The 22440-nt window shown below is 45.1% G+C and overlaps 1 protein-coding gene across 1 annotated transcript in view; it reads left to right on the forward strand.

Annotated features, from left to right (window-relative positions):
* The window catches only part of fbn2 (fibrillin 2), a 401654-nt gene that overhangs the window by 323411 nt on the left and 55803 nt on the right, over positions 1 to 22440 (forward strand). Inside the window, exons 53-54 of the mRNA XM_078568999.1 lie at positions 315 to 434; positions 22277 to 22399. Of these exons, the coding sequence (XP_078425125.1) occupies positions 315 to 434; positions 22277 to 22399 (243 nt within the window). The remainder of the gene's footprint in view (positions 1 to 314; positions 435 to 22276; positions 22400 to 22440) is intronic.

Here is a 22440-nt window from a genome sequence, read left to right on the forward strand (position 1 = left end):
TATTGCCATTTTTCTGCCCCCACTGAGAGTCAGAATTATCCCCAATATGTTAACCGGTGCTGCATATATGCTGCATATTCATTACACCACATGCTACCATCAAGCATGTTAAGCATGTTGTATATATTCCATTAATGTTGTACATTTCCAGATTCGGTTGTGTATATTTACCACTAAGCTTTTAGGATGTACATTTTTACTTTTATATTATAATGTTATAACATTGTAGTATACACTAGTTCAAAGCATTGTTAATAAAAAATAAAGCTTATTATCACAAAAAGCAAATAATTTGTTGCTTTCCCACAAAACAGACACTGACGAATGCTCCATCGGTAACCCCTGTGGCAATGGCACTTGCACCAATGTAGTTGGTGGATTCGAATGCAGTTGTGATGAAGGATTTGAGCCAGGTCCAATGATGACTTGTGAAGGTAAGAAGTGGCTTTTATTGATCAGCGTACAGTTGGAAATGTGCTACTGTTTGTAAAGTTAGAGCCATTGTCCAGGACTTCCTGCTTTTGCGGAACTCTGGAGCCTCTTTGGTGGGGTAGGAATTAGCCTCAAAACAAGAACACCTGGCTGATCTTCTGGATTAAGAGCTATTTCCAGTTTTAGGCACCTCCTAAGTCTCTGATGAGAAGCATGGGGTGGTGTGATGTGGTAGTTAGCTGTAGCGAGTCTCCAAGGCATTTTGTTCCAGCTAAACAAATTTAAAATTTCTCTTTAAAAGATAGCACTACAGACTATGCAAATTGATCTCCTGCAATCAATTGCATAGACTTTCTTTGTTTTTATTAAACCTCCTTCCTTCGGTCCCCATATAAATACCGGATATCAGAGGCACAAAGGTGTATTCTGGGACATTTGTGGCGAGAGAACATGAGAGAAACAGCGTGGTCTTTTACAGTGAGAGAGAAACAGTGTGGTCATTTACAGCGAGAGAGTGTGGGAGAAATAGTGTGGTCATTTACAGGAAGAGAGTGTGAGAGAAGCAACATGGTCATTTACAGGGAGACAGTGTGAGAGAAGCAGCGTGTTCATATACAAGCAGCGAGTGAGAGAAACAGCGTGGTCATTTTTAGTGAGAGAGTGTGAGAGAAAGCGTGGTCATTTATAGTGAGAGAGTGAGAGAGAAACAGCATGGTCATTTACACGGAGCGTGTGCAAGAGGAGCGGGTCCTTTAACAGTGAGGGACTGAGAGAAGAGTGTGAGACCATTAAAGAGCGTGAGAGGGAAAAGAGCGTGGAGAGCTGCTGATTGGTCAGTTGGATTGGTGAGTATTTCCAGTCCAATGTGTATAAAATAATTATTATAATAAAGTGTTAGGAGTGGGGATACTAGATTAATTAATAAATTGAATAAACTACGATAGCAATGGCTGGACGGGTGGTGTGTTGTTGCTGCAGCATGTGGGAGCTGCTGGACACCAAGGTGATCCAGAGCGAACACATCTGTACCAAATGTTTGCAGCTCGAGGAACTTTGGATCCAAGTTAAGTAGCTGGAGTCCAAGCTGCAGACATTGCACCACGTCAGGGAGGGGGAAAGTTACCTGGACACTTTGCTCCAGGAGGCGGTCACACCCCTCAGATTAGGTCATTCAAATTTGGTCTGTGATCAGGGACGGGAGAGTGTGACTGCACGTGAAGCAGGTATGGTGACCCAGGGGGTAGCGTTTGAGGAGCCTCGGCCCCTGCAACTGTCCAACAGTTACAAGGTTCTAGCAAGCTGTGTGGACGAGAGCGGGGACTGCAGGGAGGATGAGCGAACTGACCTTGGCACCGTGGTACAGGGAGCCATTCAAGTGGGGGGAGGAAATGGGAACGGAGTAGTAGTAGGGGACAATATAATTAGGGAAATAGATACTGTTCTCTGCAGCCTTGAGCTTGAGTCCTGAAGGCTGTGTTGCCTACCCGGTACCAGGATTAAGGACACCTCCTCAGGGATGGAGAGGAACTTGGAGTGGGAAGGGAGGGATCCAGTTGTTGTCGTTCATGTTAGTACCAACGACATTGGTAGGACTAGAAAGTAGGTTCTGCTGAAAGGATTTGAAGAGTTAGGAGCGAAATTAACAATCAGAACCTCCAAAATAATAATCTCGGGATTGCTACCTGAGCCACGGGCAAACTGGCATAGGGTAAATAAAGTCAAGGAGTTAAATGTGTGGCTCAGCGATTGGTGTGGGAGGAATGGATTTCAGTTCATTGGGCACTGGCACTAGTACTGGGGTAGAAGGGAGCTGTTCCTGTGGGACAGGCTTCACTTGAACTGTCTGGGGCCAATATAGCTATGTAGTAACCAAATAAAAAGGGCTGCAGAGAGGGCTTTAAACTAAATAGAGGGGGGGAGGGATCTGGGAAGGGGATACATAGGCTTACAAAGCAAAAGGACATGGCAGCCTTGCAGGGCAGCTATTTAGGCAATGATACCCAGAGTGTGACAGGAAGGAACAGAGTGTACTAACATAAAAAAAGCAGCAAATAGGGTCAAAGCGGAGAAAAAATGGTAAAAAGGCAAAAGTAATGGCCATTTACTTAAATGCACATAGTACTTGGAACAAAATAAATGAATTAATGGCACGAATAGAGGTTAACAGGGATGATCTTAGAGCCATTACGGAGATGTGGTTACAAGGAGATCAAAGCTGGGTACTGAATATTCGGGGATATGTGACTTTTCGAAAGGACAGGCAGGAAGGAAAGGGGTGGAGTAGTTTTGTTAGTACAAGATGGAATAAATACGATAGCAAGAAAGGATCTTGGATTGGAAGATGTAAATCCATATGAGTGGAGGTAAGAAATAACAAAGGGAAGAAGACACTGGTGGGAGTAGTCTATAGGCCCCCTGACAGTAGCTATACTGTAGGACAGAGAATAAATCAGGAGATAATAAGGACATGTAAAAAAGGCAGTACATTAATCTTGGATGACTATAATCTTCTTGTAGATTGGGAAAATCAAATTGGCAGAGGTAGACATGAGCAAGAATTCATAGGGAAAAATTTTCCTCCCGTTGAGGGGGAAGTGCGGGAGCGGGCTCAGGCGGGCGCGCCTCCGATTGGCAACCCCGATCGGGGACACGCCTCCATTTTACACGGGCGGGCCAATTAAGGCCCGCCCAGCGGGACATCCGCCAGGAAGTGCTATGCGCTCCCTGTGCAGGCAGGGGTGGGGGGGTGGATTCTCTCAACCTTGAGTGCACTCTTTCACACATGCATGTGAATGAGCGCACAGATCTCCCTGAGGCTAAGTGCTGCCTCAGGGAGATCGGCTCTAAATTAAAATTTGCGGTACAAATGATAGAAAAATTTCCCTGACGTGCCCCCTCATGTGACACTGTCACATGAGTTGGGACATGTCCATAACTTTAACTGAAACTTTATTAAAAATTTAAACACCCTCATGAAACCTCATCCCATCCATCGATGAGGTTTCATGCTTTTTCTGAAGCCCGCCAGGGCTCCCAGCCTGCTCGCCAACCTTAAGGTTGGACGGGCAGGCCCATTAATGATTTCAATTGGTTTCTCAATGATCTCAATAGGCTGTTGACAGGTCGGCGGGCGCGTAGCTGACTCAACTGCGCCCCTGCCAACCTGAAAATGGAAATGACACAGGTGACGTCGGGAGTTCCACGCGATGTCATCCCGTGTCATTTTACGCGTCAGTGTGAGGGCCCCGCCCCCGCTCGCCGACCGGAAGATCCTGCCCATAGAGTGTTTTCAGGACAGTTTCTTAGAACAATATGTTGTGACCAACCAGGGATTAGGCTATTCTGCATCTGGTAATGTGTCATGAGGCAGGTTAAATAAATGAACTCAGAGTAAAGGATCACCTAGGAAACAGTGACCATAATATGGTAGAACTTGGCATTCAGTTTGAGAGTGAGAAACTTGGGTTGGAAACAACTGTGCTAAACTTAAATAAGGGTAATTACAATGGAATGAGAGCAGAGTTGTCTGGGGTGGCTTGAGAAAGCAGTTTATCAGAAAACACGGTTGATGAACAATGGCAGATGTTTAAGAAAATAGATCATGTCTCTCAAAAAATATATATCCCAATGAGTACGAAGGGTTCAAGGCAGGGGATAAACCAACCATGGTCAACCAATGAAATTAAGGACAGTATCAAATTGAAAGAAAAAACATACAATGTGGCAAAGATTTATGGCAAGCCAGAGGATTGGGAAAGTATTAAAAACCAACAAAAGATGACCAAAAAAAATAAAGAGGGAGAAAATAAACTTTGAGGGTAAACTAGCAGGTAATATAAAAATGGAGTGTAAGAGCTTCTTTAAATGTATAAAAAGGAAGAGAGAGGCCAAAGTGAACACAGGCCCTTTAGAGAATGAGGCTGCAGAAATAATAATGGGGAGCCAGGAAATGGCAGAGGAGTTGAATAAATAGTTTGCTTCTGTCTTCACAGTAGATGGTTCAAATAACATTCCAAAAATACTAAATAATCAAGGAGAAAAGGTGGCGGGGGGAGAGGAGGAAGAAATAAATACAATAACTATCACTAGAGAAAAAGTACTGGGGAAACTAATGGGGCTAAAGGCCAATAAGTCCCTTGGGCCTGATGGGTTGCATCCTAGGATATTAAAGGAAGTAGCTACATAAATAGTGGATGCACTGGTAGTAATCTTCCAAGAATCCTTAGATTCTGGAAAAGTCTCAGAGGCTTGGAGAATGGCCAATATAACACTCTTATTCAAAAAAAGGAGACAAAAAACAGGTAACTATAGACCAGTTAGCTTAACATCTGACATTGGGAAAATATTGGAGTCTATTATAATGCATGTAAGAGCAGAGCATTTAGAAATACATAATCTAATCAAGCCACAGGGATCAGTGCTGGGGCTTCAGTTATTTACAATATATATTAATGATTTAGATGAGGGAAGTGAATGTACTGTCACCAAATTTGTGGGTGGCACAAAAATAGGTGGGAAAGCAAGTGGTGAGGATGCCACAAGGGGCAGAATCTTCTGGTTGGGGTGCGGGTGGCTGAGCCCGCATGCCAGCACTTAAAATGTCGCGCGAGCGTCCTGACATCAGTGCGCGGCATCGCGATATTTCGGGCAGCGGTATGCGCGCCCGCCATTAACTAAAGGCCTCATTAAGGCCCTTAACTTGCCAATTGTCGACAATTTTGAGGGGCCCGTGCAAACTTCGGCTCGGCACACGGGCCCAACGAGCAGGCGTTTAGGTGATTTTTGTACAAACCTCATCCAGTGGCGGGATGAGGTTTGATAGCGGTTTTAAAAATGTTTAATAAAGTTTTTGTTTATTTCATTAACATGTCCCATCTCGTGTGACATTTTCACATGAGGGGAACATGTTAATGAATTTTTTATTGTTCTATTTCTTATATTTGACAGCCTTTCAGCGATCTCCCTGAGGCAACACTTGGCCTCAGGGAGATGTGCTCTCTTTCGTGCGCATGCGTGAAAGAGCGCACTCTGACAGTTGGGGAATTCCTCCCCCCCCACCCGGCACAGGAATCGCATAGCACTTCACGGCGGGCGGCCCACTGGGTGGGCCTTAATTGGCCTGCCCACTTAAAATGGCAGTGGGGCCCATTTTGGTGGCGGCAATCGGCTGCCCGCCCGCCGCCAAGCCGGTGGGGCCCGCCTGCCCGTCAAGGGCAAAAATTCTGCCCAAGGTGTCTGCAGAGGGATATAGACAGGTTAAGTGATTGGGCAAAAACTTGGCAGGTGGAATATAATGTGGAAAAATGTGAGGCTATGCACTTTGGCGGGAAGAATAGAGGAGCTGAATATTATTTAAATGGAGAAAGACTGCAGAAAGCTGCAGCACAGAGGGATTTGGGAGTGAGTCCTTGTGCATGAATCCCAAAAAGCTATCATACAAGTTCAACAGATAAAAGGAAAGGCAAATGGAATGTTGGCCTTTATTTCAAAGTGAATGGAGTATAAAAATAGGGAAGTCTTGCTAAAATTATACAAGGCACTGGTTAGACCACACCTAGAGTACTGTGAACAATTTTGGTCCCCCTATCTAAGGAAAGATACATTGCAATTGGAGGCAGTCTAGAGAAGGTTCACTAGGTTGACCCCGGGTGTGGAGGGATTTTCTTATGAGGAGAGGTTGGGTAGGTTGGGCCTGTACTCATTGGAGTTTAGAAGAATGAGAGGCGACCTTATTGAAACATATAAGACTCTTAGGGGGCTTGACAGGGTAGATGCTGGGAACTTGTTCCCCCTTGTGGGAAAGTCTGGGACCAGAGGGCATAATCTCAGGGTATGCCCATTTAAAACAGATAAGAAGGAATTTCTTCTCTCAAAGGGTAGTCAATCTGTGGAATTCTTTACCACCGAGGGCTGTAGAGGCTGTGCCATTAAGTATATTCAAGGCTGAGATTGACAAATTTTTAATCAGTAAAGGAATCAAGGATTTTGGGCAAAGGCAGGAAAGTCACATTGAGGATTATCAGATCAGCCATGATCTCATAGAATGGTAGAGAAGACTCAATGGGTCGAATGGCCTACGACTTATGGTCTTATGATTGTGTTGTATGGCAAAAGCACTTCAAGTGAAAATACTGGGGGGGTGATCAGAGACCCAGCAGAATGTCTTCTGATGAAGTTTCTGCCTCATTCTGGTGATGTAACTCCAACAAAGAATCCTAGCTATTATCTTTAACCCTGCATTGGTACTACAATTGTCAACTGCATTGTATTGTAATTGGCAACTGTATTGTCAGGGCTAAAATACCAAGCGCATATGCCCAGCAAGAAATCTAGCCTGCATAGAACACATTTTAGGAAATTGCGTGCACATTTTCTTTTCTTACAGTTAAGTGCACATTCAGCGGCGATTTTCTCCTGTGTTAACAGCCATCCTTTTTTCTGATGATTGGCAGATTATTTGAAACAGCTCTGTACTTTATAGGGTGAATTTCACTGATCCCACACTCCCAGCAGGATCCCATGTGAGAAGGAAGAAGGCCTTTGGAAAACTGACAGCAAAATATTGTAGCCCTGTCTCTGAGGCTTTCTTTTTGAGTTCCATTGGGAATGACGGATCAATTAATTTACCCTTATAAAAAAGACCCCTAATGCTGTATGCGTCTATTTAGATATATATTCCATTTGTAATCACAATTGATATGCGTGCCAATAAATTGATGGTAATGAAGAAATCACATCTATTCCTCCCTCCTCACTATGGAGAAAAGGGTTAAGTCTGATGATAACTACTGAGCATGTGCGTAAGAAGCTATGTCACAGTGATGTCACTCACTGAGAAGAAATGAGCATGAAGCATCTGAGAGAGTAGCTCCAGCTATGTCTTGGTCTTATTTAACCTATGTAAATAGTTAGCATGTAAATAAAAATTTTTGAACAAAAGACCAGTGTCTCCAGCAAGAACTTATCTAGAGTAAGAAGACAATGAATCTCGAGATAAACCCAGAATAACAGATGGTGGCAGCAGTGACTATACCCACAGAGGGACAGTAGAAAATGGCAGGAAAAACCTCAAGTGAAGCCCAGCAACGGTGCAGCGCAGCAGGTGAAGGACTTTGAGGCCAATCCAGCAACCACACTGGAGATAACAAAATAACGAGGACAGCCCAGTGAATGGCAAGACAAGCAGCACAGGAAAAGATAACCTCAAACCAGGGTGAGAAATTGCTAATATTTTGCCCCTACCAGAATCCTTTCAAAATATAGGACACCCCAGACAAGCGGACTAATGGCAAAATTGGCAAAGATGTTTTACCTGGGACCACAAAGCTCAAGTCTGGCAAGTAAAGAGAACAAAGATCAGGTTAGCACTTTGTTATACCCTGTTGGGAGCATAGCTAATGATGTGCTGGCCAGACAGGGTTCAACAAAGAAACAGACTCCTACGCAGTTGTCATCGGAGCCTTTGACTAATACTTCAGTCTTCGTAAAAATATTGTCATTGGGAGGGAGAAATTTAATTGGCTCAGTCAAAAACAGGGTGAAGGAATTGACTCATTCATCAACAAATTATACCGCCTAGTTGAAAATTATGAGTATGGAACACTAAAAGGCAACATGATCAGAGATAGAATAGTCATTGGCATTTTAGATTAAAATCTCTCTGACTTCTTACAATCTTAGGAAGATTTAAATTTAAGCAAAGCTGTACAACTGGCCAGATAGGCCAAAGAACAGAGGCAGAATAAGGCTTTTGTCAGAGATGTGAGGGAAATTTCCCAAGAATGGCTCAATGAATTTGTTTAATTTGTAGGTTGTAAAACCGGAACTTTAGCAAAGCAGCAACCAGGGAAATGCACTGGAAAGGAGCCAACCACCATTTTCAAATTTTCCCACTGTGGTGGAAAGAAGGTTCATAGGTGGGGAGAATGCCCCGCCCAAATTGCACAGTGCCATGGCTGTGGCAGGTTAGCTCATTTTAAAGTGGCCTGTCCTTCCTGCAAATCTGTTTACTAGACAGAAGGAGAAATTTGTTAAAGGAACCCCCATTCAAGAAATTCAAGACCTCGAAATCCAGGAGAGCACCTTCCTAGGAGAAATAAAGGAAAATAAAAAACAGCATTGGAATGTTGACATTGATGTAAATGGGCATCTGACCGAATTCAAGCTAGACACAGGAGCTGGTGTCTTTGTGTTACCTGACGGGGTTTCATGGCTGAATAAAGTGACACTACAACTGTCCTATATTCAACTCCAAGGTCCAGGATGGATCAATTTAAATGTTCAAGGCCAACCAGTCATGACACTAAAATACAAAGATAGAGAAATTTCTGAGACATTGTATGTTATCAAGAATACTCTTTGTTGAGCAGAAAGGCCTGCATAGCTTTGAACCTGCTAATAAAAGTTGGTGAAGTCAACACAAAAACACAAGATAATGAATTTATGCGGGAATTCCCCACATTTTTTTAAAGGTTTAGGTAAGCTCTAAACCATGGATCACATTACACTCAAGACAGATGCTAAATCCATTTGTCTATTTACACCAAAGAAAGTTTCATAACCAATTCTGAAAAGAGTCAGAAGTGAGATAGAGGCAATGCTGCAGCAAGGGGTCATTTCACCAGTCACTAAACCAACCAGGTGGTGCTCTGGTATGATACCAGCCCCAAAGCCTAATGGCTCCATTCGAATCTGTGTTAATTTAACACACCTCAACGAGGCAGTGGAATTGAAATATATCCAACATCATCAGTAGATGAGAACTTGGCCAAACTTGCAAAAAGCACAGTCTTCACCAAACATGACACCAATAGTGGTTTTTGGCAGTCACCATTGGATTAGAAGTCAAAACTCCGAACTACTTTTATTATGCCTTTTGGACAGTACTGTTTTAACCATCTTCCATTTGGCATCGCATCAGCTCCTGAAATATCCTGAAGGACAATATCTAATATAGTGCAGGGCATGGAAAGGTGTCATTTGCCACATCTTGATACATGGGTCAATGAAATAGGAAAACGTCAAGCTGGTCAGGGAAGTCTTACTGATGCTGCAAGAGGCTGACTTGACACTCAGTGACAAATGTGAGTTTCCTAGGCCCACAATAAAGTTCCTAGGACACATGATACAAGCGACTAGGATTACCACAGAGCCACAGAAAATGAAAGCACTAAAGGAATTCCTATCACCAAGAAATATAACAGCTCCGAAGGTTTATAGGCATGGTCAACCAACATGGTAAATTCCTGGATAAAAGCAAAATACTGCTGATGCTGGAAATCTGAAACAAAAACAGAAAATGCTTGAAAAACTCAGCAGATCTAACAGCATCTGTGGAGAGAAAAACAGACATAACGTTTCAAATCCGTATGACTTGGTCTGAAGAAGAGCCATATGGACTCAAAACGTTAACTCTGTTTTTCTCTCCACAGACGCTGTTAGACCTGCTGAGCTTTTCCAGCATTTTCTGTTTTTGTTTTAAGTAAATTCCTGCCTCACTTAGCCCAGATAAAAGAACCCTTAAGATAGCTTTTTCAACAGAACCAGGCATGGTGCATCAGCTGCAGTCATTCGAACAAATCAAAACAATGCTAACACCCTCAGACGTCCTAGCCCACTATGACCCTGAACTTACCTACAGTGTGACAGCTGATGCATCTGCAATGTGACTGGGAGCAGCGCTATTCCAGATCCAAAGTGATGGTAAAAGAAGACCTGTTTACTATGCGTCTAGGTCATTAACCAAGACTGAATGGCACTATGCTGTGATTGAAAAGGAAGCCCTCGCAGCGACTTGAGCATGTGAGAAATTCTGTGATTATATGCTGGGCCTGCAGTTTAAGATTGAGACTGATCATAAGCCATTAGTAACTCTGTTGAACACAAAAGATGCTACCCAGGATTCAGCAATTCCTACTTAGACTCATGCGATGCTACAATGGAGTATGTACAGGGTAAATATCAGACTACGGCCAATACGCTGTTCAGGTGCCCACCATTTACCCAGTGTAGGAAGACAAAACCTTCATAGCAGAAGCTGAAGCCTTTACAGCCTTGACTACTAAATACTTGCCAGCATTAGGCCGGAAGTTGCGCGACTCTCATATGGACTAGAGGCAAGATAAAGAGTGAATCCAGATTCACACGTGCTGCCTGAACAGATGACCGCAGTACATTCCAAGCAACCCCATCTTGTGGAAATAGTTTGAACAGCATCACTACTTACATCATATCATAGATGACCTCCTGGTACACGATGCAAGCACCGTTGTACCACGAGCCCTCTGCTTGGAAGTCGTCCAGAAGATTCACCAGGGACATCTTGGTAAAACCAAGTGTCGAACCAGGGCACAGCAGTCAGTATGGTGGCAGGGATTTTACACTCTATCGAAGAGATGGTCTCCAGCTACATCACCTGTGCCATTCACAGATTGGAGCAGAAAGAGCTTCTGCCCTCCTCCCCATCAAGGCCTTGGGCACGCCTTGGCATGGATTTGTTCGACTATAAAGGGAAAATATTTCTCATAGTAGTTGACTGTTATTCCTGCTTGATAGAGGTGCAAAAGCTACATGGCTTCACCTCTGAAGCCATTACTACCTCCTTGAAGAAAATGTTCTCTACACATGGCATTCCAGACATTGTCATCTCTGATAATGGACCACAATTCCTTTCTTTTGCAATGTTGTATGGATTTATGCATGCCACAAGCTCCCCAAAATACCTCAGTCTAATGTAGAAGCTGAGCAAGGAACACACACTACAAAAGCCCTACTAAAGAAGAATGACTATTTTGAGCTCGCTCTGCTTAGTTTTTGCTCCACACCATTACATAATGGGCTTGCCCCATACAAGCTTCGAATGGGCCGCAGGTTAAAAACCCAATTTCCTTTCCTACCCCACACCTTGCTACCAAATGTCATGGTGGAAGACCATGATCAAGCTAGGAAGAAGGACGAAGCCTATTGAGTGAGTCGAGCTCGTACATTTAACCAGAGGCGTAGGTCTCAAGATCTTCCAATACCTCAAAGGGGAGAGAGGATATGGATCAGAGACCAGAACCATGCTCTACAGCAATTGAGAAGCTTCAGTAGCAAAGATCGACTCAGGCATCATTCAAAGGAACAAATCTGCCCCAATTTCAATGGTCAAAAAACCATTAACAGTATGGGCAGAGTGCCCTGAATTCAAGAGAATGTCATTCCAACAGAATCACAAATGAGGGAAACCAGGAGTGACAACCCCCACAAACTGACCTCAGACAACAGGATTCCCATGTACCTCAGAAGGAGCTCCACAATCATTGAGGAAGACTGGTGAAACCACCAAAGAAACTTTTCCTTTAAGAGAAGAGACTTTTGGGGCAGGTGTAGGAGAATGTCTGTGTAATAGTACAGGGATAAAGACTCACGGGGAGATGTAAAGGGTTTGCTCTGATAGCTACTGAGCATGTGCGTAAGGAGCTATGTCACAGTGATGTCACTCAGTGAGAGGAGATGAGCCTGAAGCGTCTCAGAGCGTAGCTCCAGCTATGTCTTGGTCTTATTTAATCTCTGTAGATAGCATGTAAATGAATGTTTTTGAACAGAAGACCAGCGCTTCCAGCAAGAACTCTTCTAGAGTAAGAAGCCAACGAATCCTGAAATAAATCCACAATAGCTGGCCCACCTCAAAGAAAATCCAAAACAGTCGATAATCCCATTGCCAGAATTTTCAAGATGTGGAAAAGAAATTTGTTCCAATGAATTTTGATAATTTTCTGACAATACCATTTACAGAGCATGTTGTCAAGATGTGTCCTATGAGTCTGCGAGAGTGCACATAAGACACAATAGTCTAGAAATTTGGCCATACAATTTTATTTTTAAGTGCTAAACAATCTCCTAAACCTCCAATATAGCAGGCAGGAAACACATATTCACTATGAGCTAGTAATGCTCTGTGTCCATACGTGAAAGAGGAGGTAGGCTTTAAAGGGACTACCTGTTAGATCGCAGTAAATATTTAAAATGTACTTGGAAAAACTCAGCAGGTCTGGCAGCATCTGCAGAGAGGAACACAGTTAACATTTCGAGTCCGTATGACTCTTCAACAGAACTAAGTAAAAATAGAAAAGAGGTGAAATATAAGCTGGTTTGGGGAGGAGGTGGGGAGGGGAGGACAGGTAGAGCTGGATAGAGGGTCAGTGATAGGTGGAGATAGCCAAAAGATGTCATAGACAAAAGGACAAAGAGGTGTTGAAGGTGGTGATATTATCTAAGGAATGTGCTAATTAAGGGTAAAAAGCAGGACAAGCAAGGTACAGATAGCCCTAGTGGGGGTGGGATGGGGTGAAGGGAAGGGATCGAAATAGGCTAAAAGGTAGAGATAAAACAATGGATGGAAGTACATTTAAAAATAATGGAAATAGGTGGGAAAAGAAAAATCTATATAAATTATTGGAAAAAAAAGGGGGGATCGGAAGGGGGTGGGGATGGAGGAGAGAGTTCATGATCTAAAATTGTTGAACTCAATATTCAGTCCGGAAGGCTGTAAAGTGCCAAGTCGGAAGATGAGGTGCTGTTCCTGCAGTTTGCGTTAAGCTTCACTGGAACAATGCAACAGGCCAAGGACATGTGGGCATGAGAGCAGGGTGGAGTGTTGAAATGGCAAGCGACAGGGAGGTCTGGGTCATGCTTGCGGACAGAACGAAGGTGTTCTGCAAAGCGGTCACTCAGTCTGCATTTGGACTCTCCAATGTAGAGGAAACCGCATTGGGAGCAACGAATGCAGTAGACTAAATTGAGGGTGCAACACCTCTCTCCTCTTACTTTCCCTCTCCTCACCGTCCAAGGGCCCAAACACTCCTTTCAAGTGAAGCAGCATTTCACTTGCACTTCCCTCAATTTAGTCTACTGCATTCGCTGCTCCCAATACGGTCTCATCTACATTGGAGAGACCAAACACCGACTGGGTGACGGCTTTGCGGAACACCATCGGTCTGTCCGCAAGCATGACCCAGACCTCCCTGTTGCTTGGCATTTCAACACTCCACCCTGCTCCATGCCCACATGTCTGTCCTTGGCCTGCTGCATTGTTCCAGTGAAGCTCAACGCAAACTGGAGGAATAGCACCTCATCTTCCGACTAGGCACTTTACAGCCTTCCAGACTGAATATTGAGTTTAACAATTTTAGGTCATGAACTCTCTCCTCGATCCCCACCCCCTTTCCGAGCCCCCCTTTTTTTTCCCAATAATTTGTATAGATTTTTCTTTTCCCACCTATTTCCACTATTTTTAAATGTATTTCCATCCATTGTTTTATCTCTACCTTTTAACCTATTTCGATCCCTTCCCCACCCCACCCCCACTAGGGCTATCTGTACCTTGCTTGTCCTGTTTTCTACCCTTAATTAGCACATTCCTTAGATAATATCACCACCTTCAACACCTCTTTGTCCCTTTGTCCATGGCTATCTCCACCTATCACTGGCCCTCTATCCAGCTCTACCTGTCCCACCCCCTGCCTTAAACCAGCTTATATTTCACCTCTTTTCTTTTTTTACTTAGTTCTGTTGAAGAGTCATACGGACTCGAAACGTTAACTGTGTTTCTCTCTGCAGATGCTGCCAGACCTGCTGAGTTTTTCCAGGTATTTTTATTTTTGTTTTGGATTTCCAGCATCCGTAGTTTTTTGCTTTTATATTAAAATGTACTTACCTGAATGTAAAGCTGGAAGGAGCAGGAATGGTGCTCTTAACACCACATTATGTGGGCTGCAGTCATGACCCATCCTGATCGCCACTGCTACCTCCCTTTGGCCACTGCTACCTTTTGACCCATTCGCCCTCGCCCAGGCGCCCCCACCCCCACCCCATTTAACCCATCGCACCCCTCCCTGGCCTGTTTGATCCACTTACCTGAGGGCCGCTGCTGGTGTCACAGCATCCCGATTCTCCATTTCTCTTTGACAGCGGGTTTCCTAGGACTATGTAGTAGGTGTTCACATTTCACCAGACCCATGATAATGGGGCTGGAAGCCCAATATTGTGTGCATCTCAGGCCTCACCATTCAGGCACTGGGACATTAAGTGCCAGGAAGAATGGTCTTTATATTTATGGGAAGTGTGCGGCAGGACCACATTATCATTTTTTTGACAAGCTGCTGGGAAAGCAAACCAGTAGCAGCAGGCCACTGTCAGGGATGGTCACTGGCAAAAAAGAAAAGGGGAAGGTCAGCGATCGCGGCTGGGAGGGGCAGGAAGTTCAGCGATTGGGGTTAGGGAGGAAGGCCAGTGATTGAAGCTGGGTGGGATGGCTGGTGATCAGGTGGGGGGAAGATTGGAAATTAGGTCTGGTAGGGAAGGTCGGTCATCATGACTTGGGGAAGAGAGCACATCATAGCTGGGAGAGGGAGCTCAGAGATAAAAGCTTTCCTTGAGGAACTGGACAATAGCATTCCTTTTCTTCCAGGCTCACAAGGAGTGCTGGAAAAGGCACTTATTTCATGCAGTCAGCAGCTCTTGATTCCCTTTTGCTTACAGGTTTTCTGACCCATGTGATACCCGTGGGTCAGCAGTGAATTTTAAACCAGCTCCCAATTGCACTGGTGAGAGACAAACTCACCAAAAACAGCAATAGGTGCGAGCATGACGGGTTGGGGTTGAGTTATGGTATCTTGGCATTCGATGGTTTATCCCACCAACTCTCTCTCGTCCATCATGGGAGATTAATATCAAGGCCACTCTCTGAAGCACTGACATGTAGAATCAAAGTTGTGACCATTTACTAGAGAGAAGGATTAATTGTAATGAAGTATATATTAAATATTCCAATAGATAAATGAGTAGCGAAGGCATTTTTTATGCTAGTTTTGAATAATTTTTAGGTTCTATAAAGAATATAACTTCACCTTTTGTGGTGATTAATATTTGTTTATATACAGTAATCTGTATGTTCTGATGAAGTATCATATATGCAGTACAGTCCTTTAGAGCACACAAGCATCACTTTTATCCTTAATAAAGCTTTAAAAAGATACAGAGCTGGTCTTTCCTCTGGGTTAGTTGGAAGGGGTCATTGTACTAAAATTTAATCATAAATGTTTTTTATTTTTGGCAGTGAATCTAGATTAGAAGATTGACTTTCCATATCATTACTGGCTGTGTTTGAACCACTGGCATTAGAGTATGGAGAGAAAGATACTTTGAACAGGTTATACCTCAATACTAATACAAAAAGAAAAGCGTGTGGAAATTTATTTTGCAGAAGAAAGTTTAGCCTACACTATTGTAAGGAACTCTTTAAAAAAAAAATGCATTTTTGATCATTTCTTCTCTTCCTGTTCAGGGTAGTGACCTCCTACAGTATTCACCTCTTTAGATTTGTTGTCAGGTGCAATGTCTGAGACCAGCTGGGCTCCAATATGTGATCTGAAAACCTGATTATAGAGAAGTGTCGATATTTGCATCTGTCTTCACCAAGGAAGAAGATGCTGCTCAAGTCATTGTGAAAGAGGAGGATGTACTTGAGACACCGGATTGGCTAAAAACTGATAAAAAGGAGGTATTGGATAGGCTGGCTGGGCATCCAAGATATTGAGGGAAGTAAGGATGGAAATTGGAGATGTGCTGGCCATAATCGTTCAATCCTCCTTAGATACAGGGGTGGTACCAGAGGACCGGAGAATTGTAAATGTTACACCTTTGTTCAAAAAACAGGCAGCTCCTCCATCTCCTCATCAGCCAGCTTGTCTCCCCGTTGCAGCGCCAGGTTGTAAAGGGCACAGCAGATGACGTTGATGCGTGACACTCTTTGCGGACTGGATTGCAGGGCTTCACCAGACCGGTCCAGGCACTGGAACCGCATCTTCAGCATCCCGACGGTCTGCTCTACCAAGTTGTGAGCTGCAGCATGAGCCTCATTATACCGTCGCTCTGCTGCAGCCTGAGGCTCCGCATGGATGTCATCAGCCACGGCCTCTGCGGGTAGCCCTTGTCCCCAAGGAGCCATCCCTGCAGCCTCTGTGGACCCTGGAAGACTCCAGGGATCTGTGACTGACTGAGGATGTAGGAGTCATGGACACTTCCTAGAAACCGTACACACACCTGCAGGATGCATTTCTGGTGGTCGCACACCAACTGCACATTCAGTGAACAGAACCCCTTGCGGTTGGTGTAGTTCACCGTGTGTTGTGCCGGAGATCTGAGCGCCACATGAGTGCAGTCAATCTGCACCTGTGGGAAACTGAGATCTGGGTGAATCCAATCGCTCTTGCATCCTGGCTGTCCTAGTCCCAGGCGAAATGCACAACGTTTGTGCCCTCGCAAAGGTAGCATCCGTGACCTCATGGATACATTTGTTGGTGTAGGCTTGTGATATCACACAGAGGTCACCTGTGGAGCCCCGAAAGGAGCCACTGGCGTAGAAATTGAGCGCCGTGGTCATTTTCATGGCCACTGACAGTGGATGCCCGCTATGTCCAAGTGGTGCCAAATCCTACAGTAGTTGGCAGAGGTGACCGACCAGTTCCCTTGACATGCGCAGTCTTCAGCAATGCCGGTTCTCGGTCATCTGCAGGAATGACAAACAGCGTCTATAGACCCTGGGTGTCACTAGGCAACCAATGACAGCTTGCTGTGGCTCTTGGGCAGCGTGTGCGGGACCCCCAGTCGCCCCTTCTTCCTGAGGTTGCTGCTCCTGCCTTTACACAGCCAGAAGCCTCTGTCTCTCTCCCCTCCATCGTCTTCGCTCTCTGTAGGCCATCAGGCATGCAGCTAGTTCACCAGGCTCTATGATCCTGATGTACTCTTCCTGCAGGACGGAAGAGAGAGACACGTGGTTAGCATGGGTGTACTAAGAACCTGTCCTGGTTAAGCCTGAATGCCCCTTAATGCTTCCTGGAGAGCGCTGACCACCACTTAGATGGCAGAGATTAGTGTGCTGAATGGCAGCCCGAAACCCCACCACCTCCGCCCCACTCCACCTGACCGATTGGCAGCAGCTTTGCCCATTGGACTGCATGCTGTACTCTCAGCTCAGGCGCAGGTATTCTCTTAACCTGCACTGCAAGGCTGTACTGTTATAGCTTGAACCATTGGGGAGACTGGTCCAAACCAGATGCTGACATTGCAAGGGGCTGTGAGTGCTTCCAGCAGTCCATGGCCAGCTTTAGCGAGGAGATTGTACAATGTGCACAGTCGTCCAACTGTTCTGCCGTCCACTAAAATGCTCGTGACTTTGCAGCCTGTGCTGGGTGGGGCTGAGGGGAGGTGGGGGGGGGCGGTGAAAAACTTTGGAGCAGTTGGTGGCACTTTGATGCCTCTGCATTGCTTTAGTGGTCAGATAAGCTCGGGGCCCAACTCCAATCAAATCAATGTGGCTGCGCCTGAACTGTCTGAGTTGCAGAGGAATGGTCACTTTAAACAGGTTTCCCTAATGCGTAGTCACTTCCCTCGCCCACCCTACCCCCCCCACCCCAAATGCTTGTGCACTATATTCAATGGCAGACCCTTGCCGCCACACAAGTCGCCTCAACGGCAGGGCTACCCTTAAACCCGAGTCCCCAGTGCCCCTCAAGCTTGAAGTCCAACAGACGACCCTGGCGAGCACTGTACAACATTAATGTGTACTCACCTCCGAGTTCCCCTCAAAGTGCAGGCCGCCAAGTGCATGTTGCCTATGTGCTGTTGTGAAACACTTCGATGGGCCGAGCAGCCGATTGCGAACTGGTTTCCCGCCATCGTAAAACCAATCGCACCATATTGTCTGCTCACGCCACTAATCACACCCCATGCCAGCAGGCACAGAAAATTCCACCCACCACCCCTCCACACACACACACACAAACAAACAAACACACGCTCACTCGCTCTCACTCCCATTCACGCACACTCACTCTCACTCCCACACACACACACTCTCACTCGCTCTCTCTCTCTCTCACACACCCACTCACTCATTTCCACATACTCATTCACTCTCTCACTCCCACACACACTCTCACATGCATGCACACTTTCTCTCTCTCTCTCTCTCCCACACACACACACACTCTCTCTCTCTCTCACATGCACACACACACTTTCTCACATGCAAACTCAAGCTTTCTCTCACACACACACACACACACAGTCTCTCTCATGTACACACACACACACACTCTCTGTCTTATACACACATACACACACATACACAGTTTCTCTCACGTACACAAACACTCTCTCTCTCTCTCACATACACGCACTCTCTGGCTGGAATTTTCTAGCCCCTCACGCTGTTGGGATATTCCCGCCCCACCGATGTGAACAGAAATTTCAATGGCTCGACCACACCACCATGGGAGGGGCTGGAAAATTCTGGCCTTTCTCTCTCACACACAGTCATACTCTCTCACATGCACACACACACACACAATCTCCCACACGCACCAGTCAGCCTCTTCCCTCCCCTACCTCCACCTCCTTTGATCTGGTATTCTGCAACATCTCATTCCCAGGCCTCACAGCCAGCCTCACCTGCCCGGGGCCTCGGCACTCTGCTCCCTGACCACTGGGTCCCAGAACTCTGCTCCCCTGCCACTGGGCCCTGGCACTGGTTCCTATTCTCCTGCCGCATCCTCCAAAAGAAAACCTCCTCCCAGCAAACTCACTGCCATGGTGTTCACTGCTCCTCCAATCACGGACTGCTTCTCTCTCACAGGAGAGGAACATCCTATGATTGGAGGATCAGCTCTTTGCAGAATCCTTCACTCTAACTTACCTGTTTGACTGACATTTTTAAAAGTGGCAACAGGGGCCACATAGAACGGTTTTGGGGGCTGCATACAGCCTGTGGGCCACCGGTTGGACAGGCCTGGTCTAAACTTATTGGAGTTCTTTGGAGAGGTAGGGTGCCCTTTTGGAGAGGTAAGGTACCCTATTGGATATGGTGCGGGGACATCTTTAGGAGAGGCAGAGTTCCCTTTGGGGGAGGTAAGGTGCTCTTTTGGAGAGGTCAAGCGCCCTTTGGAATTATTATAAGTGGACATGAATGTGCATAAAAGGTGAATAAACTCTTTGGAACTGTCAAGCTCATTGGAACTGTTAAAGAAAGCTGTTAGCTGTCAAGGTATTTAAATATCCTGCCCTTAAAATATTTGGGAAAAAAAATGTCTGCAACATTGAAAAAAACAGTGCTTGCTATTTTGCTCTGTCTGTTGACATAAGCCTGAGGGCTACTATTGTAGACTTAATGTTGCATGACTGATTTCACAACCTATAATTATCACAATGGGGTACCTGTCATTTCAGTTTAATTGACAGCTCCAAGTGCTTATGAAGTTTTTGAAGTGGAACTATGAATACAAATCCTGTTTCTTATAAGGGATTAAAGGAAGTTAAATGTAGTGAATGTTTTTTTGTCAATGAGAGTTTTTTTTTTAAATAGTGAATTCATCAGTAGACACTTAAGAACTTCATTTAATCACAGCATGGGTCCGGGGTGGATGCTGGGCGAGTTGGCATGGAGGGTGTAAGGGCAAAGGGTGGTGGGTGGGGTCATGGGTTTGCATGAGTTGGCACTAAGTTGGTATGGTGGCTATAAAGGACTGGGGGAGTGTGGGTGGAGGCATAGTTTGGCATGGAGGGTATGAAGGGCCATGAGGGTGGATAGAGGGGCATAGGTTAGCTTGGGACTATAAAGAACATGGAGATGTGTAGAAAGGCATAAGTTAGCATGGAGGGTATGAGGGGTCATGGGGGGATGGGTGGGGTGCCTGAGGTGCCTTGGGTTGGCATGGATTGGGCATGAGGAATGTGGGGAGGGGTGAGGGGCTTTGAGGGGTGAAAGCTGAAAGGCCGTTTTTATTCTTTTTCTCACAGTGCCGGAGCACTGAGGTAGCCTTTTTCACTCGGCCCACCTCCTCACTTGGCAGCACAGTGTTGCCTCCACACTGTTTCCAGGGCCGGCAATTCAGACCCCCATTTCACCACCCCCTCCCCTCCTCCCCCCAACCCCAGAATGAAAATCAAACCATCCAGGGCACTTTTTCTGGAGTCTGGTTCGTGGAGCCTGGAATTCCTCAGGCTCTGCACTCCCGAGGTGAGAGCAAAAATTCAGGCCCAAGACTTTGGTGTACAGGGCACAATTTCAAAATTTGCAGATGATATAAAAGATGCAAGTATTGTGAACTGTGAAGAGGATAGTGGTAAACTTTAGGAGGACTTAGACAGGTTGGTGGAATGGGTGAACAAGTGGCAGATGAAATTTAATGCAGAGAAGTGTGGAGTGATCCATTTTGTATGACAAAGGGGGAGAGGCCATACAAAATAAAGGGTACACTTCTAAAGGGGGTGCAGGAGCAGAGCAACCTGGGGCTATATGTGCACAGATCATGAGGGTGACAGGGCAGGTTGAGAAAGTGGCTAAGAAAGCATACAGGATCCTGGATTTTATGAATCAGGGCATAGATTACAAAAGCAAGGAAGTTATGTTGAACCTGTCTGAAACCTTGGTTCAGCCTCAGTTGGGCATTGCATCCACTTCTAGACACCACACTTCAAGAAGAATGTGAAGGCATTAGAGAGGGTGCAGAAAAGATTCATGAGAACAGTACCAGGGATGAGGGAGTTTAGCGACATGGATAGATTGGGGAATCTGGGGCCCTTCTCCTTGGAGAAGAGAAGATTAAGAGGAGATTTGGCGGGGATCTTAAAATCATGAGGGACCTGGACAGAGTAGAAAGGGAGAAACTTCCCATTGGTGGAAGAATTGAGAACCAGAGGGTACAGATTTAACATGATTGGCAAATGAAGGAACAGTGACATGAGGAAAATCTTTTTTGTGCAATGCATGGTTAAGATCAGAAATGCTCTGCCTGAGAGTGTGCTGGAGGCAGATTCAATCAAGGCCTTCAGAAGAGAATTGGATAATTAACTGAAGCAAAAAAAATTGCATAGCTACAGGGAAGGGGCAGGGGAGTAGAACTAGGACTAGGTGAGTTGCTCTTCCAGAGAGCTGGCATGGACATGACATGCCAAATGGCCTCTATCTGTGCTGTAACCATTCTATGATTCAATGCAAGACTTGGGACCCTTGTAACTTCTGTAATAAGGGGCATGGTGGCAGATTTGCAGGTACGTACTTTGTCTAGTTTTGGCCTCCTTATTTTAAAGAGGATATAATTGCATTAAAAGCAGTTCAGGGAGGGTTCACTCAACTCATTCCTGAGATGAAGGACTTATCTTACAAAGAAAGGTTAAATAAGTTGGGCCTATACACACTGGGCTTTAGAAGAATGAGAGGTGATCTTATTGAAACACATAAGATCCTGAGGGGACTTGATAGGGTGGATACCGGGAGGATGTTTCCTCTTGTGGGGGAGACTAGAAGTAGGGGACACAGTTTAAAAATAAGAGATCTCCCTTATAAGAGGGAGCTGAGGAGATTTTTTTGTTCTCTCTCAGAAGATAGTTAGCCTGTGGAATTCTCCTCCCCAGAAAACAGTGGAGGCTGGGTCATTGAATTTATTCAAGGCTGAGTTAGGTAGATTTTTGATAAACAAGAGAGTCAGAAGGGAGCATAATTCAGTTTAAGGAAAAATCTGCATATGCTGTCCACTGCGCTCTTTTAATGTAAAAGGGATTTAAAATTGCTGAATTACTCTTAACCAGTCTACCTGCAGCAGAGACACAACATGGGAAATGCAATTTCATTACAATTACAATTCATTACAATTATTAGTCATTTGTTGTTTTCTGACAGTTACTTTGGATATAGATGGAACAATTAGTAATTCTGTAAGGTGTGAATCCATCATAGCAGTAATTGAAAAAATAAAATGCTTTGGAGGAGCCCTGATTTATAATTTGTTTTTTCTTTTCTATTCAGACATAAATGAATGTGCCCTGAACCCACTTCTATGTGCATTCCGCTGCATTAACACCTTTGGTTCCTATGAATGTACATGTCCTGCTGGTTACACTTTGAGGGAAGACAGGAAGATGTGCAGAGGTAAGGACAAATGACAGAGAACAGAGCTCTAACAGTCTGGA

This window comes from Cetorhinus maximus, chromosome 2 (assembly GCF_964194155.1).
Source record: "Cetorhinus maximus chromosome 2, sCetMax3.hap1.1, whole genome shotgun sequence".
Taxonomy (NCBI): domain Eukaryota; kingdom Metazoa; phylum Chordata; class Chondrichthyes; order Lamniformes; family Cetorhinidae; genus Cetorhinus; species Cetorhinus maximus.